General features: G+C 38.9%; 1 protein-coding gene and 1 long non-coding RNA gene across 5 annotated transcripts in view; one reads left to right on the plus strand and one right to left on the minus strand.

The window, feature by feature from the left end:
* LOC140337598 (uncharacterized) overlaps nucleotides 1-18,097 on the plus strand; it is a 402,692-nt gene that overhangs the window by 288,366 nt on the left and 96,229 nt on the right. The window lies entirely within an intron of this gene.
* The window catches only part of MUS81 (MUS81 structure-specific endonuclease subunit), a 160,637-nt gene that overhangs the window by 64,266 nt on the left and 78,274 nt on the right, over nucleotides 1-18,097 (minus strand). For all 4 annotated transcript variants that reach the window (XM_072421314.1, XM_072421313.1, XM_072421315.1 and 1 more), the window contains exons 3-4: nucleotides 16,398-16,527; nucleotides 6,034-6,167 (exon numbers count right to left, since the gene is read on the minus strand). In XM_072421314.1, the coding sequence (XP_072277415.1) occupies nucleotides 6,034-6,167; nucleotides 16,398-16,527 (264 nt within the window). The remainder of the gene's footprint in view (nucleotides 1-6,033; nucleotides 6,168-16,397; nucleotides 16,528-18,097) is intronic.

Genomic DNA, 18,097 nt, shown 5'->3' on the forward strand with positions numbered 1-18,097 from the left:
CCGAAAAGGCATTTAATAAGGTTAACTGGTCCTTTATGTATGCAGCCCTCCGTCAGGTGGGCCTGGGGGCTGGTATGGTTGCAAGGATAGCACCTTTACACTTGTCCCCCCCAGCTTGGGTCCGGGTTAATAGCTCTTTGTCAGACTCATTTTAAGTAATGAATGGTACCAGGCAAGGTTGCCCTTAATCCCCTCTGCTCTATGCCCTGGCTATGGAACATTTGGCTGTAGCTTTACGGAATAACCCAGATGTTAGAGGGGTTAAAATTGGCGAGGATCATTCCAAGTTATCTTTATATGCTGACGACCCCCTGTTATATATCACCTCCCCTCACTATACCCTACTGAATACTGAAAGAATTTGAAAAGTTCAGTACCTTTAGCAATTTTATGGTAAACTTTTCTAAATCTGAAATTCTTAATGTTTCCTTATATGCCTCACAGGAATCTTCCACAAATGTGTCACTGCCCGACCTTACCTACGATCTTTTACATACCTGGGACAACCTCATTAGAAGGGGTAAAATATCTACACACCCTGGGGCCCCATGACGCCTCTTTTTGACAACCTTCCCCCCAACAATGCATAAGTTCCAGCGGTGGAACACCAATTCCTTGGGGATGCCCTACATAATGGCCATATCCCGCCAATGTCCTCCCTCCAACCCCAGACAGGAAGTAGGTTGGCTTTCTGGTTTGCATACAGGTAAACACACTCATATCTCCTCGTTTCCGGATCCCCATTTTATGCAGTGGTCTGACTAGCTTTGAGGCGATGTTGAGGTCGTCCACTCCCCCCTCTCATGTTATTTCCATAACTTATGATCTACTGAATCAGGAGTCAACCTTTGGCACCCCCACATATACACGTTGCTGGGAATCCGAATTGGAGGCTGACAAGTGGGAAAAATCCTTTACTCTGACACAAACTCTCCCTCATCTGCAAAGCTCAAGAAACTAATTATAAAATTCCGTCTTGGTGGTACCTCTGTCCGGTGGACCATCACCGAATATCCCCAGTACAATCAGACAGATGCTGGCGTTGTCTCATTCGGAGAGGCACCATGTTGCATGTGTGGTGGGAGTGTCCAACCATTTGCCGTTTATGGGAAACGATCACTAAACTGTATGATGACTGCAAAGGTTCTGATGTTCGCAACAATCCCAAACTGGCTCTTTTATCTTAGATTCCGGGATCCAAAAAATCTAGCAAGAATGATGTACTTCGTCACTTTATTACTGCTGCCAGGGTCCTTATACCTAGGTAGTGGAGACAAGTGACGACTACATTCATTAGGGATGGCTCACGAAAATAAAAAAAAAAATACGCCACATGGAACAACTGGTCGCCGATGATGACGACAAGTTGGTACAGTTTAAGATGGTTTGGATGGCATGGGATTGATTCAAAGAGTCTCCTCAATTCCGGTAATTACTTACCTCTCATTATAGGAAATCTCATTATTTTCAGGCTGATGGGTTACATGGGTAGAATATCCTGGAACATTCTGGTGTTTACTTTGTGTATCTTGTGTCGCGTAACGTTAGCACAATCTTCAAGCAACCAGAGGAAGAAGAAGTGGCCAGAGGATGGGAAAGGACAGGCAGGACACCGGAGGATGCCGGCAGGACACCGGAGGATGCAGGCAGGACCAGGTAAGTCTTTGCTCATTATTTTATTAGCTACCCCGAGTGTGGCTTGAGGTTACCACTATCGCCTGTTGTTTTTTACTCCGTGCCACACTCAGGGTTACCGCTCAGGAGGTTAATAAGTAAAAACATAAAAAAAATGTGCAAAAACAAATACAGAAAAATAAAGACTAATCAAAGAGCAATAACAGAACTATAACCGAACAATAGCAACAGCGAGAAATAAAATGGAAAACTGTAAAATACTTAGGTAAAGTTGGTTTGCCTTGGTCCAGGCTGTTCTATAAAGTCCAAGGTCTTAGTCAGGGTCACTGGGCTTCCTGAAGTGCTCAATGTGTCAGTGGCGTTGTCCTTAGTAACAAATTGATATCAGTAAGAGCTTCCCTGCTACGCTTACATGGCTTTTCCTATGCCAACCACAGAGGTGGGACTAAAAAGACTATCTAATAACAGCAAGGTGGGGGCTATCTGATGGGCTGTGTCCACATGGATTATGATGCTCTGTGGGCACTTCCAAAATGCCCTTGTTCTAGCCATTATTAGTAATTTCATAAATTATGAACTGACCCCAGATTACCCCCAGATTAATAATCACCACAAAATACGGAGTTCAAAGAGACCAAATTAGGCATGTCTGGAACGTATAGTACCAGAACAGGCTAAATACTGTTCATCAGGCTTTCCTGAGGCCTAGGAGACTAAATCTTGGTTTTAAAATGTTCACTATAACAATCCAGTTACAAATCATAGTTACATAGTAGTTACATAGTAGGTAAGGTTGAAAATAGACATAAGTCCATCAAGTTCATCCACTAGGGAAATAAACATATCCCAGATATAAAACCTAAAATACATAGTTGGTCCAGAGGAAGGCAAACCCTGGTACAGTTTGCTTCAACATGGGAAAAAACACTTTCTTCCATTTCTTCCATGAGGCAATCGAATGTTCCCTGTTTCTGTTATCTTTACTTTAAATCCTTAATAGCCAGGTATAATCTGTGCTTCGAGAAAAGCATCCAACTTTTTCTATAGTAGTTGCTGAAACTACTTCCTGAGAGAGCCGATTCGACATTTTCATAGACCTTACAGTAAAGAATGCCTTCCTTATCCAGAGCTTAAACTTCTTTTCCTCCAGACGCAAAGAGTGCCCTCTTGTTCTTTGTAATGATCTCAAGGTGATTAATTGGGATAAGAGTTCTCTATATGGACCATTTATATATTTATATAGGGTGATCATATCCCTCCCTAAAGGTCTCGTTTCAAGGGAGAATAGATTCAGTTCAGCTAATCTCTCCTAATAGCTGAGCTCCTGCATTCGTTTTATTAGTTTAGTTGCCCTTCTCTGCACTCTCTACAATTCCGTAATGTCCTTTTTGTGAACTGGTGCCCAAAACATGACTGCATATTCCAGATGTGGTCTGACCAATGCTTTGTACAGGGACAGGATTATGTTTCGAACTCTGCAGTCTATTCCTCTTTTAATACAAGAAAATACTTTACTAGCTTTAGATATTCCAGCTTGATATTGCATGCCGTTATTAAGTCTATGATCTACCAGAAAACCCAGATCATTTTCCATTACTGCATACCTTTACATTTATCTACCGGTATTTTAAATGCCATTTGCCTTTTGGCTGCCCAAACAAACAGTACATCCAGGTCTGCTTGTAGATTATAGACATCCTGTATGGACCTAATTCCATTACATAGTTTGGTGTCATCTGCAAATACAGAAATGGTACTTTTATTCCCAAACTCTATATCATTTATAAAGATGTTAAACAGTAAAGGTACCAACACTGAACCCTGGGATACACTACTAATAACCTTAGACCATTCAGGGTATGAATCATTAATTACAACTCTCTTGATGCGGTCTTTAAGCCAGGTCTCTATCCATTTACAGATTGATTTTTTTAAACCCATGGACCCTAACTTGCATATTAACCGTCTGTGGGGTACAGTGTCAAAAGCTTCATCAAACTCTCTAGGACCTTTTCAACTATGGATGTTAAACTAACCGGTCTGTAGTTACCTGGTAATGACTTTGATCCCTTTTTGAAGATAGGAACCACATTGGCCTTATGCCAATCAATCAGTACCATGCTAGTGACTAAAGAGTCTCTAAAATTAGAAATAATGGCTTTGAAATAACCAAGCTCAGCTCTTTAAGGACACATGGATCTAATCCATCGGGTCCTGGTGCCTGGTCAACCTTAATTTTTCCCAGCTGTTTCTCAATCATATCAATTATGAGCCGTTTATGGCAGTGACATTGCTATTATGAATTTGGACTTGAGCTCTGCCATTTTCCTTTGTGTACACAGAGCTAAAAAAAAGTGTTTAGTAAATCCGCCTTTTCTTTATCCCCAGTTACCAGCCCAGAGACATCCTTTAAGGGGCCTACATGCTCAGATCTGATCTTTTTGCTAATAATATATTTTAAACATCTTTTGGGGTTTGCCTTACCTTCCTTTACAATCTGTCTTTCATTTTAAAGTTTTGCACATTTTATCTACTTTTTACATCTTTTGTTATATTCGTTATAGTCTTCAAACGACAACGGCGAATCTTCATTTTTATATTTTTTGGAATGCCTTTTCTTGTTCTTTATGGTATTTTTAACATCGACTGTGAGCAACATAGGTTTTAATTATAGCCTCTTAAACCTATTACCCATTGGAATATATTTTTCAGTATGCTTGAATCATTCCCATTTCTGTTCTGTGTTATTTGAGGACAATATTGTCTCCCAGTCCAAGTCACAGAGAGCCGCCCTTAATAATGGAAAATTTGCATTCTTAAAATTAAATGTTTTTAACTTTCCTGTTTTTGTTTCCTGTTTACAACTTACATTAAAAGAAATCATAATATGGTGACTGCTACCCAGATTCTCTTTTATATGCACATTGGTTATAAGCTCTGAATTTGGTAGAAAGAACTAGGTCCAGCAGAGTATCATTTCTAGTTGGGGCTTCTATAAACTGTACCATAAAATTATCTTGCATTAAATTCAGAAATTTTCTTTCCTTTTCCTGTTCCTGTAGTGGCATTACCCCAGTCAATGTCAGGGTAGTTGAAATCTCCCATGATTAAAACAAATCAAGTTTTTGATGCTTTTTTCTATCAGTGCTAGTAGTTGATTCTCTATGTCTTCCTTAGCACTGGGGGGCCTACAGCAGACTCCAATAATGAATTGTGTATTGTGCACCCCCACATTCAACTCCTCCATAATGCCTCAACCTCATTGCTTGCTCCATCAACCATTTCTTCTTTCACATTCACTTTCAGATCATTTTTCACTTACAGACACCACCACCCTTTCGTTAGACTCGGTCTTTGTGAAGGAGAGTATAACCAGGAATATTGACAGCCCAGTCATGTGAAGAACAAAGCCAGGATTCAGCAATGCCAACTAAGTCATAATTCTCTTCACTCATTAAGACTTCCAACTCCCCTATTTTGTTTGGCAGCATTGGTGAACAGACTCCTTAAACCATTGCTGCATTTACCAGCACTCTTTGCCAAATCCTTTAGTTTTTCAGTACAAATAGTACTGCGTAATCCAATGTTTGTTTGTAACATGGGAAGCTCCATACATTTATCAATAACCCTCCCTCAACTATAACCAATCCACCCTCCAGTAGTGGCTGACCCCTGACTAACCTTTCTGCCACCTTATTTAACTTTCCCACCCCTCTCTGTCCTAGTTTAAATATCCCTCCACCATTCCCCTAAATCTTTCCCCTAGCACAGCAAACCCCCTTTCATTTAGGTGCAAACCATGTCTGGCATACAGGTTGTACCCCAATGAAAAGTCAGCCCAGTTCTCTATGAACTCAAACCCTTCCCTTTTGCACTAGGACTTTAGCCACTTTGCTGTGTTGCGCATGGTCGTTTCCTTCAACTTGAAATCTAGTTCTTTAAACTGATTTTTAAGGATCCTTCATCTTCCATCTATCCTGCCATTGGTTCCAACATGGACCAAGACAGCTGGGTCATGCCCAGCCCGTCGTAGTAATTTGTCCACTCGGTCCACCACAAGCCGAACCCTGGCATCAGGGAGACAGCAAACCATTCGGTTGAAGGGATCCGTGGGGACAAACTATTCTATCAGTCCTCCTGATCATAGAATCCCTTATGACAACCAATTGTTCCTGCATTTCCCTCCCCACCACTAGTGGATGGGCTGCTCTCCCGGCTGTTAGGGGTAGCAGTCTGCACATCTTCCAATAACTTTGCAATTTTGTTAGGGTGCTCAAACATAGGGGTGGCCTTCCTTTTCTGGGTGCCCCTACCACTCCCTCTAACTACAGTAACCCAACTCCCTACATGTTCATCCTGAATAACCTCTCCACCCTCCACATCTAAACCATTAACTACCTGTTCAGTCAGCAGGAGACCTTCTGGAAGGCTTGGTTCCAGTGTAGATTTAGTAAGGGGGGGGGATGGTTCTCTCGGATGGGTATTGACTGTAGTCCTCAAATTAGGATGCAAATGTATTGGGGCATCAGGGCCTGCAAATCAAAAGATAAAAATTAAAATGTAATCAGAATTTCTAACATGCTGCAGCAATTACTGGAAAAGCATTTAACAAAGGTCAGTAAATATAGTCAGATTTTTTTATTCGTAAACAATTAATAACTAAATGCTGTTGTGTAATAGGATGTTACATGTTTACTATATATAAATTTTATTCATATGATCTGTATTTCACACACAATAATTAGATATTGGACACTGCATTTTATCTGGTATATTATTTGTTTTTTTGATGGCTCTAATATTTATAGGTGTGGCACTGATGCCAGCGTTGGGTTGGGTACATTACATACTTTTACCCTTTTGAGGCTCCTAGTTTTCTGTGTAGATTAAATACTTACACCTTCTTTATTAAGCTGAAAGGTAACTAACTATACCTTTCTGATGTATGCAGGGTTGCTGGAACTCTAAGAACATTCATTTTTTTTTAAAAAGCAGAAGGCAAGGCAATTTACCAAATAAGATTTCTAAATTCTAGAGGTGTACACTCATGATTCAAAATCTGTTGCAAAATTAACTATGACTACTGTGATAACCCTACAAAAAAAAAAAATGAATCAACATTTTTACAATTTGGGCTAATTTGATCGGGCGTGAGGAGCAAAGTGCAGTATTTATATTAACCCATTAGGTTTTATTTTGTACTGTGTATCGTCACAGAAGTGAATTAGGTTTTGCCATTAATGGTTATGGATCTTGGTTTCTAACATTTTTTTGAATAAGGCCCATGAATTCATTTTCTACTAGGTATGGAAAAGATTACATTTTAGTGATTTAACACTAGGTGACAGCAATGTTATGGAATTTGGTAAAACAATCTCACAAGCCATTTCATAGTTACAACAACCTAGGCAAACAGAGATCACATCACAACCCAAGAATGAACATGTTTAGAAATTCTCTCTATCAAGTTCTTGAAGCATGCAAAACTCTTTCATCAAGCTGCTATGAAATTCATGCTTTAACTTGTCTAATGTTGGAGGGGGGGGCATGAGATTTCACTTACATAGCTGTCTTCAAGTAATCAATTTCAAGCTTTACCTTATTTCCAGCTTTTTTTTACTTTTTATTCACGAGAAAACAATAAACTAGACTTTTTTTTTTGTTAAACTGTCATGAGACAATAGCCCGGATTTATTAGAGCTCTCCAAGGCTGGAGAGAGTACACTTTCATCAGTAAAGCTGGGTGATCCAGCTCATCCAAATCATCTTCCAGGGCAAAACATAAAAGAATAACAAAGAACTTACCAGAAGGGAAAATGTCTACAGAACACTACTCTCTAAGGGCTGTACTAAAAAATGCACATTACAGCATCTGACTAAGTTCTTACTATTTAACAGATGACTGATTCAACAGGAAGTTATATATCAATAGTAATTCCAAAGCATAGCGAGGCCTTGGTAGGTTGTAGTCACGCTCAAAAATTCATAGCCAGTGTGGCTCAATATGAAAGGGTAGAGAAGTCATACATACCGTGTTTCCCCGATGATAAGGCAGGGCCATCAAATAAGACAGCCCCCCCTTTTTAGGTAAAAATGAAAAATAAGCCCCCCCCCGCAAATAAGCCACCCACCGATTACTTACCAGGCACATGAACAATAACTGTGTACTGTAGTCTTCTTCATGGGTAAATAAGGCATCCCCCTGAAAATAAGCCCTAGAGCATATTTTGGCCTTCAAAAAAAAATAAGACAGTGTCTTATCATCGGGGAAACAGGGTACTATTTATATCTATACTATCTATATTTAAATATTGGTAACACAGTTAGTAGCATATTCTGCAGATATATAAGTACATACTGTAAGTAAGTAGAATCTCTGCAAATCTTTAAATACAAGCTGATATCCAAGGTTTGAAAAGAGATTTGTCAACATGCTGGTGGGTTACTTGGTTGCCCCTGTAATAGGCCTACGTTGGACAGAGACCCTGTACTGTGCTAAGCAACATGTCAACGCTATACAAATACACAACTATAACAATAATATAAAACTGTAAGATCTCCCCAGATCCAACACCCTCACTCCCCACATCACCAGATTTTGAACCTCCACCCCCCAGGTCTCTCCCCCAACCATCATTCACATTCGGAGCAATCCCAATATACTACACACAGGAGTATTTTTTAGGCGCTCTTCAGACACAACCACCATCCCCTATAGGAGCGAACGGGACAATCAAAAGCTTTTTCTCCAAAATTCCACAGAAGGATCAAACCTAGAAATTATTAATCTGTCCTCAAACACCCTCAGCCAAGAAGAGGAAGACGTCCTAAAAATGGGATTGTCTTTCTTGACCTTCGGATACATTAAAATAAATACATTTAAAGTAATTACACAGAAGGATCAAACCTAGAAATTATTAATCTGTCCTCAAACACCCTCAGCCAAGAAGAGGAAGACGTCCTAAAAATGGGATTGTCTTTCTGCCCTTCAGATACATTAAAATAAATACATTTAAAGTGATCAAAGATATAAACCTATTTGCAAGAAAATTAACCCTAAAATTAATGTTTGAGAAAAATCTTGAACCCAACACACCACAATACCAGTCAGGTCTAAAAAACTTGAGAATTCAAGACTTTAAAACTATCAAAACATAACAGGAATTACTTAATGAGAACAAGGATATTTCTGAAACCACAATAGTATCAGAAGAGGATACTTTAGGGAAAAATAAATTAACCTGCCCCAAAAAACGAAAATCCACCTCTTTCTCACAATTCACACATCCAAACATTTGTCAACTTAGTTACCAAGGACGTCATGGAAAGGGATTTAAAAAAATGCACCCACCATCTAAATTTTCAAAAAAACAAGAAAAGGCACTAAAAAACTTACAAGATAACGAATCCATCACTATAAAATCGGCAGACAAAGGGGGCAATATCGTGATCATGAACAACACACAATATGAAAAAAATGTGCTATAAGATCCTTAGCAACTCAGAATGGTATCAAATAATAGATTCATAAACAATTAACCATTTCTATGATGAATACTTTTCTATAGTTAGGGAAGGATTCACTACTCTATAGTTGGGGAAGGATTCAAATGAGGCACCATCGATGTTAAAACTAAGGATTACCTCTGGAACCAGTATCCAGTTATGCCCACATTTTAAAGATTACGAAAAATCCACAAAGATTCAAAAAACCCCAGCGGTCGGCCCATAGTATCAGGAAATGATTCTATCTCATCCAATGCAACCGATCTAGTAGACAGATTCCTAAGACCATTTGTCAAAAATCTTTCATCCTATCTCAAAGACACTATACAGCTACTTCAAATAGTCCAAGATATCCCGCCCAAATGCATTCAGTCACTGTACAACTGCATCCCACATTCATTAGGCCTTGAGACCATCAGGTCAATAATTGATATCCATAACCCATCTCACCCACAATACAATAATTTCATACTTAACTTTTAGAAGTACATTCTCACAAGAAATGTGTTTACCTACATTAAAAATGTACAGGACATGTACAACTTTTCCAAAACAAACAGATTCAACCTAAAATTCACAATCTACTCACATAAAAACTAAGTTCCTTTTTTTAGATGTCAGTGTCAGGATCACTGATGATCACAAAATTACCACAAACCAATACAGGAAAGAAACCGCAGGCAATACAATCTTACATGCCTGCAGCTCACTTCCCAAACCTCTGCTTAAGAGTATCCCTTTCAGTCAAATGTTAAGGATAAGAAGAAATTGTGCGACACAAATAGATTTAAAAAATTAAGCTAGATTACTAACTACTAGACTTATGCATAGAGGTTAGAGTAAGAAACTTCTAAAAAAAGTATAACACAAAACAATCCTGCTTAAAAGAGACAACTTAATCAATCAAACAAAGAAACCGCCTGAAAAACAGAAAGTTCACATAATTACTCGCTTCAACCAAGATCATGTCAATCTAAAAAGAATTCTCTCTAAACATTGGAACATCCTGTTAGGAGACGAAAATAATAAAACACACATTGACAACCAACAATGGGCTACTTACAGAAAATCAGTCTCCTTAAAGGATTCCCTGGTTCACAGTCATTATAAACCTCCAAACAGTACAACTGATAAAACAAGTAAACCCATGGGCACTTTAAATGCAGACATTGTAAGCAATGTCCCTGGATACATGAAAATCAAGCGTTAATATTACACAACAGATCTACACACAGGTTAAATTAACACATTAATTGTGAATCAATGGGAATCATATACCTCACATCTCAAATCTTAGTTCAGCGTGAAACTAAATGGATTTTCACGTTAAAAGCAAATTACCCACCAGGCCTAAATTAAATTTTTAGTTTCAAACCCTTCTTATAAGTTGACTAGGACCACCAACAACACCCTAAATATAATACCTATGGACCATGATTCAATAGAACTAAACCGGAATACATTTCCACACATTTCAGTTTAAATTTATATTAATCTGAATGCATTGTTTTCCATGTATGGAATATTTTTTTTGCAGCTTAAAGTTGCGCAGCGACCTGGCAATGAGCTGGGATGCGGGTCAGCAGTATCCATCCCCGTGGAGGGAATCCCTCTACCTTAGAACACGCCCTCCAAACACGCCCCGACAGTCTAACACACCGGGAGCGTCCAAAGAAACATGACAGGAGGAACTTCCGGAACGCCGCCCTGCTCCGGGAGTCTATCTTGCCAAGCTCCTGTCATCACGTCAGTGTAAAAAGACAGCAGCAGTGGTCTCCACTACTGCGTACAGCACACCAAAGGGTAAGAAAGGGAGAAAAAAAACTTTTTACATAAACCTTACTTACTAAAACTATGGCATCTCAACAAAAGGCTTTCTTAGTATTTTTACTTACTACACTTACCTTTTATAGGTCCTCTCTTTAGGAGACAACACTGAAAGAGTCTCTTTCACTTCGGAGGCACCCCATATTTCCTTTAAAAACCTTGGGACAACATCCTTTTCACCTCCCTCATTGGGTTTAAGAGCATTTTCATCTCTTTTTGGAAGAAACAGTAAGTCTTCCCTCTTTTATGACTTTTTTTTACAATATGTACAATCAGCCAACATTAGTAAACAAACTTAGGATCCTATAAAAATTAACTCCCACTTTAACAACAATTTTGATGGGAATGTATAAATTTCAATATGTACAGTTTAATATTTTGCTGTGTCATAATAGGATATTAACCTCCTTGCAGTTAAGCCCGACCTTCGCTCGGGCAAAAAAAAACTGCAAGGATGGTTAAGCCCGAGATTTTGTACATCCTTACTTACCTGGTCACAATTTTATCCTTGTTTTGGAAATCATGGAAGAGTGAATTACTCCCAGCCAAAATTGCCTTTTTGATAAAATCTCCATCGGAGAGGGGCTTACCATGTTTTGCCATGCACAGTGAAATTTGAAAGCTGGCAACTGTAAGATAGTTGCTAAAACTAAGAGACTGGGAGTGATATTTCTTTAATTTTCCTACAAGGCACTCTTTTCTTTGAGCTAAACCAAGTTCAGCAACACTGTTATGGTTGGTCTCAAAGTGACGTTTGACACTTGATGTGCGAGACACAACACTTTCTTTACACATAATACACAATGCTTTCCCACTGCGTTCAATCACTCCATATGTCTCTGTCCAGGCCTCTTGGAATGGTCTTCCACTATCTGTTTTTGCTTTTTTTGCTGTACTCATTTTCTTTGTTCAAGACTTCAAGTCTACAAAAAGATAAAATTTGTATAATAAAAAAAATCTAATGAAGTGCTGTATACATATTCGTCCCCATAAAAAAATATGTGATTGGGGAATTTTACTAATTGTAGACATCGGTTTTGGTCAAAAAATATACTGTCCGGGTGAAAACCGGACTTGTGCAACCCTAACCTGCACACCTAGACAAATAGCCAGATAATTTATTAGGTTTTTAAAAAGGAGCCCAGTAAGTTTATAATTAACATTAGTATTTTTGGTCCAATTAAACTTAGGCAGCACAGGTAGGGCAAAGTAGAAGTTTACCTAATAATAAATGATGTAGAATGCAGATTGCATCTCCTGTTCTCCTCAAGTCTCCCGCCAGAGTGAGAGGGCGTGACAGAAGAACGCTCGGTGCTGTAGGCGAGTACCTGGGCGGGTTCAGAGGCGGAGGCGGGGAGTGAGACTTTGCTTCTCAGACTACGACTAAAACATCTCTTCTTAATCCTCTGCTGTCACACAAAACTCCCAAAGGAATGCTGAACACCCAAAGATCCTCCAGAAAACAATGTAATTTAAAGGAAGATACACAGGAAAGATAATCGTGAGATATGTTCAAACTTTAATGTTCTATAAAAGCAATGACAGACTCTCACCTTTGAAACAAAAAAGACAAGCGCTTATCAATAAAACCAAACCACGGGGTCCGCGCTTTTTACAATGAAAATTCCGGATAACAAGAGGCAGCTCAGCAATGTCCAACCTTAGTGAGCTGGAGGTTTATGTGACAGCAGAGGACTAAGAAGAGATGTTTTATTTGTAGTCTTGATGTATTGTAGAAGTGACTGCGATTCCCCAAATAAAATGACCTGCAAACTGGATTATTCGCATTAATGACTATACAACATTGGATTCATCACAATAACAACTAATTAAGAGGTGACCTGAGTGTATGGGAAAAGGACTTTTATTTTTCATTATTGGAGCCTTTGTTATTTTATTATGATGTTTACAAAAGCACTGTGAAGGGCCACATATACACTTTACTGTTTTTTGCTATATTGAGTTTTCCATAAGGTACAGCGCACAGGATTAGTGTGTTGGTTGTTCACAGAGAGCCCAGCCCTCCTCTCAGCTTACTGAACTTCTCTATGCCAGTGTTTTTCAACCATTTTTGAGCCACGGCACATTTTTTACATTAAAAAAATCCTGCGGCACACCACAAATCAAAAGTGTTACAAAATTACACTTTGTAGCTAATTCTCGCCTCTAAAAATAAACAAGGCGCTTGAGCTACCTACTGCCACCCACTGACATGGAAGAGTATCACATTACTCTGCCAGTCACTACAGCACAGGCACTCGACAATGGTAATTGGATAATTTCCCACGGTACACCTGAAGATCTCTCACGGCACACTAGTGTGCCACGGAACAGTGGTTGAAAATCACTGCTCTATGCAATCATCATAAGCAGCTTTTTTATTTCCTCGAATTTAGCATGTCCCCCATGGAAGATACAGAGGTTTTTACAGAGGAGCACATTATTAGACACATTAACATCCCCCATATCCTCACCTCTCTAGCATGGGAGCACTAGGAACTGTTCCTGATTACAGATGTCACATGTGGAGTCACACTACAGCCTCACTGAGTTCCTGTGACAGACTCAGTGTGAAGCTTCTCTTCCTCCCCCCACTTCCCCCTCACACACTGCTTGGCTCATATGATACTAAGGGGAAGACAGGCAGGCTAAACATCCACTCACAGGACTGCAGCCAGCACAGGAGGATGGGCCACGGCCCACCGGGACAATGCCCGGTCCTCCCAATGGCCAGTCCGGCCCTGTTGCCAGGTGAGCTGCAAAGCAGACACCGGCACACTCGCCTCCCGCCGCGCCGCATATCTTAATTGCGGACCTTCCCGCGTGCCAGCTGCAAGGCCTTCGCGTGCCACAGCTGGCACGCGTGCCATAGGTTTGCCATCGCTGTTCTATATTATGAAAGAACTAAGATACAACACGTCATGAAAACAGGTTGCCAACATCATGAATAAAGACTTGGTTATTGTATCAGCAACTAGTGTTGCTTGTACAAGCCTCTGTTCAGTCCAAGAGATCTTCAGGTGAACAAAGGGAAATGTTTAGCCAAACCTAAACCAAAGCTTACTTGTAGCCAACATTTAGAGGATTGTAAGCTCATTGTCAAGGTATATGACAGTGAATACCTGCCGATGAGAATGCTCATAACTCATGCCGGTTGTTTACAGACATTACACCTGTCGTTAGACCTTTCAAAATGTACACATTTGTGGGCAAAAGAATACACAGAATATACATATAATAAAACTCAATCTGAACTACCTGGGTTGTTATATACCTACAAGACAGCGCAGAAAACTCGGAAGTAATATAGTAGTATCATAAGTATTATAGTAGTATCTTCCTCTTCAGAATAGTCTTCAATGGATTCAGCAGGTGATGCAAATCCATTTACTTCCTACAACTCTCCAGACAGGATCCTATATCCTAGATATCTGAATTGTAGGCTTTTTATTGCCACAGGTGGCTGACAGATCGGCATTGATCACCAAAATTTAAACTACTTTTTTGACATCAGGTTATGTATTAACCCCCCCCCACCACTCCACCCCGCCAGCTTGAACTGGATCGTGTACATCGAATGCTGGGTTCCACTTTTGTGAACCTGAAAGACAATAGGACCCTAACACATTGGCCCTCCTGGACAGCCCACTTTCTCTCCTTCAAATACAATAATGGCTTGGAACACCCTAAGGGCCTAATTCAATATGAGGCAGTCCCAACAATTACAAAATCCTAATTTAAGAAATGGGCCTGGTGGTCTCTCCCTGTACTATTGTTTTTATATACTTTATATAGAGATAACTCTCTGGCTTCACTCACACTGGACTAGCAGAAGGTGTCTTTTGATTCTCCTACCTGGAGTCTTCTGTGGTTCCTACTCTGTTTTAAAGTGGTCCCCTTAGTGCTGTACATTAAATAGGGGTTGCAAATTACAGACAGGTACAGACAGTGACACAGGAGGAGGAGAGGACCCTGCCCCGAAGAGCTTACAATCTAGGAGATTTATCCTAAGTTTATCCTTTATACTAAATTTGATCTTGGTGTGTGACTGGTAGAGGTCATTCTGGTAACCTACATTAGACTGAGAGATTTTGTCTTTTTCTACTTTTTGCTCACTTTTGTGTGTTGGGAAGATTGGAAGGCCTGTGTTCTAGGTTAATGTTTTAAATTGGAAAGAGAGCTGGCCGTTGTTGTAGGAAAAGGTTTTCTTAGACACTTCTTAAGACTAGCTTGTTCTGTCACTACTATGTTATTTAAATTAGTTCAAGTTTTTTACTTTTATCTCAATCCCGCCAGTTTGTGTGGAGATATTTTTATTTATTTTTAAGTTAGCGATTGTACACAATATTAGTTGGAAACCTGTCTGTTTGTCACCAGCACAGTCGGAAAGACAGACACACCCAAGAGGGAACAAATTGTCATAAATTAATTAAACTCACAATAGATGAGTAGACAAACAGCGGGTGAAATCTTCTGCATACAGGTAAAAAGTTACCTAAAAATCTCTCACCCCTACAGCTTTATATTCCTGCAGATTACTTTGTCCATTGTAGAGAAAACTGCACCATACTGTGAAGTGCAAGTTAAACAAAAAAAAAAAATCATATAGACAAATAGCTACACATATACAGTAACTCTTACATTCTACAACATATCCTCCATAGGAAAGTTGGGCTTCGTTAAAACACAGCTAAATCCACTATTGTGACTTAAACCTTTTGAATCTCTGAGGCAGAAGGAAAAGTTAGCTTAGACTAAATACAGAGTAATCCACTAGGTTTCACCTAAAAAACTAAACTTTACTGCAACGCAAGCTGTTAGGAGATAAATATAGTCAATCATATAAATAAACCCACAGCACCACAATTGGGGGTTAATCTTGCTATTGTTCAAAGAATAGGAATACTTTAAAACACGTTTAAATCATTATGTATAGTCAAATTTTAGAAAAGCTGGCAAGTTAAGATTTGACATTTCATCTTTCTTTTCCCTTCTAGAAAATTTCTTATAATTGTCAATCTACATTTCACTTTATATTTTCTAATAAAATCATCAGCAGAAGTAATGGTTCTTTGCATATGCCATTATATTTAGGAGGGTATCCTGACTCCCTATTTGATATACACAGGATATATCACAGATGACTGGCAGATATAGGTTAAGAGTATCTACAAGAGTACCCACAACTAAAGAGATGCTTATGGTATGTTGTATATACAAATATTCTAAAATATTTAAACATTTAGAGATATTGCAACATCCTTCCCCCTCAGACTTTTATTAACAATCTCAAAAGGCCTATTGAAAACAGATATTATTTTATAGGGTTAATGTTAACAATTCAACAACATAACACCTATACATAGTAACATTTTCATCACAAAGAGCGAAAAAGGTGATTTAAAGCAGGCGTAATGAACAGTGCATACCATGCTCAGCATAATGTTTCTGTAATTTCTCATCCAACATCTTGCAGATTCCGTCTCCAAAGTTTTGAAGGATTTTAGCTTCCTTTCCACTGTACAGAGGCAGGGGATACTTCTTTAGTGAGCTAATGGCCTATAAAGACACACAATCTTAACACATACATTGTACAAGAGACAAAAATGTTTCTCAAAATATTCCTCATTCCTCAATAAACTGTATAGGCAGCATTTCTTTGTTCCAATACTTTGAATTTCAACAATAGATTCAAACAATAGATCTCGAGTAGAAAGGTAAAATTCCCTAAAATAATGCATACAATCACAACAGGCAACAGTAACTTACATTGCGAGAGTATACAAGGAGGCATATAGGATAGGTACATTAATTGCACTACACAGAGAAAAAAAACATTGGCACACCATGACAAATGAGTGGAAGTGAAATACAATGTTAGAAAGTAGAGGAGAAGAATCATGTTATTCAAAATGGTGTGTGAAGGACATTTATTTAATAAAAAATAAATGTTTCTCAAGTGGAAAGAGGTCATGGCATCTGAAACATTGGCATGAAAATTGCCATTTGAAAAAATTGTAATGTTGTGGGTAAGAAAAGGGATAAACAACCTACTTGTACCTTATTTTCTGAAGGTTAAGCAGAAGCTGGTCATCCTCAATTTTTTCTTCACCTCCCAGTGTCAGCCCACCGTGTCAATCTTGGCCAAGTGGAAATAGGGAGCATTTTACAACAGAAAAATGTTGATCTAACGCTATCTTCCATATCTAGTCCAAGTGACTGCGTACACACGTTTATTAATTGTTGTTTGTATGGATCTTTCACAATCCTTTCCAACAACAAAAGACTGAACGATGCAAGAACGAGTGCTGTACATCCAGCGCCGTCCTGCTCTGTGGAGAGAGGAGGGGGGTGAACAATAGAGAGGCATCCCATCATGCTCTTTCCCCTTCACTTCCATTACAGTCATTCGTTGTCCGTGGAATGGCCAGGACAGATTCATAAATGACTAGCACTGTACACACTCCAGATTCTCATCCGATATCAGTCCCGACGTGTCCATGTAGCCTTGGACTTAGTGAATTATATGGAGACCATATATTTAATTGGGATATCCCATCAGGGATTCTTCAACCTCCAACTACCATTTTGCAAAAATATAAGACCAATTCAAAGCTCTAGAGCACCTCAGTTAACAACTTTTGTCTTGCACATCAAAGTTTGAAAGCATATTAAAGGTTTTGAAAAATATAACGCAAATTGAAAAATATAGAAGGAAGTTTTGATGCCTGACATTTAAATGTCCTAAAACTACCAACTCCAAAACAACCCTTTTTATTGCTAAAGAAACTGAAATTTGAACTGAAACTGAGATTTATTAGGAGGTATTTGCAATAAAAATATAGGACGTACAAATCTGAAGTCATTGATGTAACTTTCTCTGCACCTGAGGAAAGGTGTTCTTTGCAACTCCCAGGATAAAGGGGAACATCCAATTTGCTTTTATAAAATTACAGAAATTGTTTTGTTACAAAAAAGCAATCTATCAAAAATGTTCTGCTCCAAATCAGTTGTTAACATTAACACTATCATGAGCACTAGTATGCTGCATCTTATTTACCAAGCCATATAAACATAACCATCTGACAGCTTTATAAATCTAGACACATATGATAAACATATGCTGGTG

This window comes from Pyxicephalus adspersus, chromosome 9, assembly GCF_032062135.1.
Source record: "Pyxicephalus adspersus chromosome 9, UCB_Pads_2.0, whole genome shotgun sequence".
NCBI classification, from domain to species: Eukaryota; Metazoa; Chordata; class Amphibia; order Anura; family Pyxicephalidae; genus Pyxicephalus; species Pyxicephalus adspersus.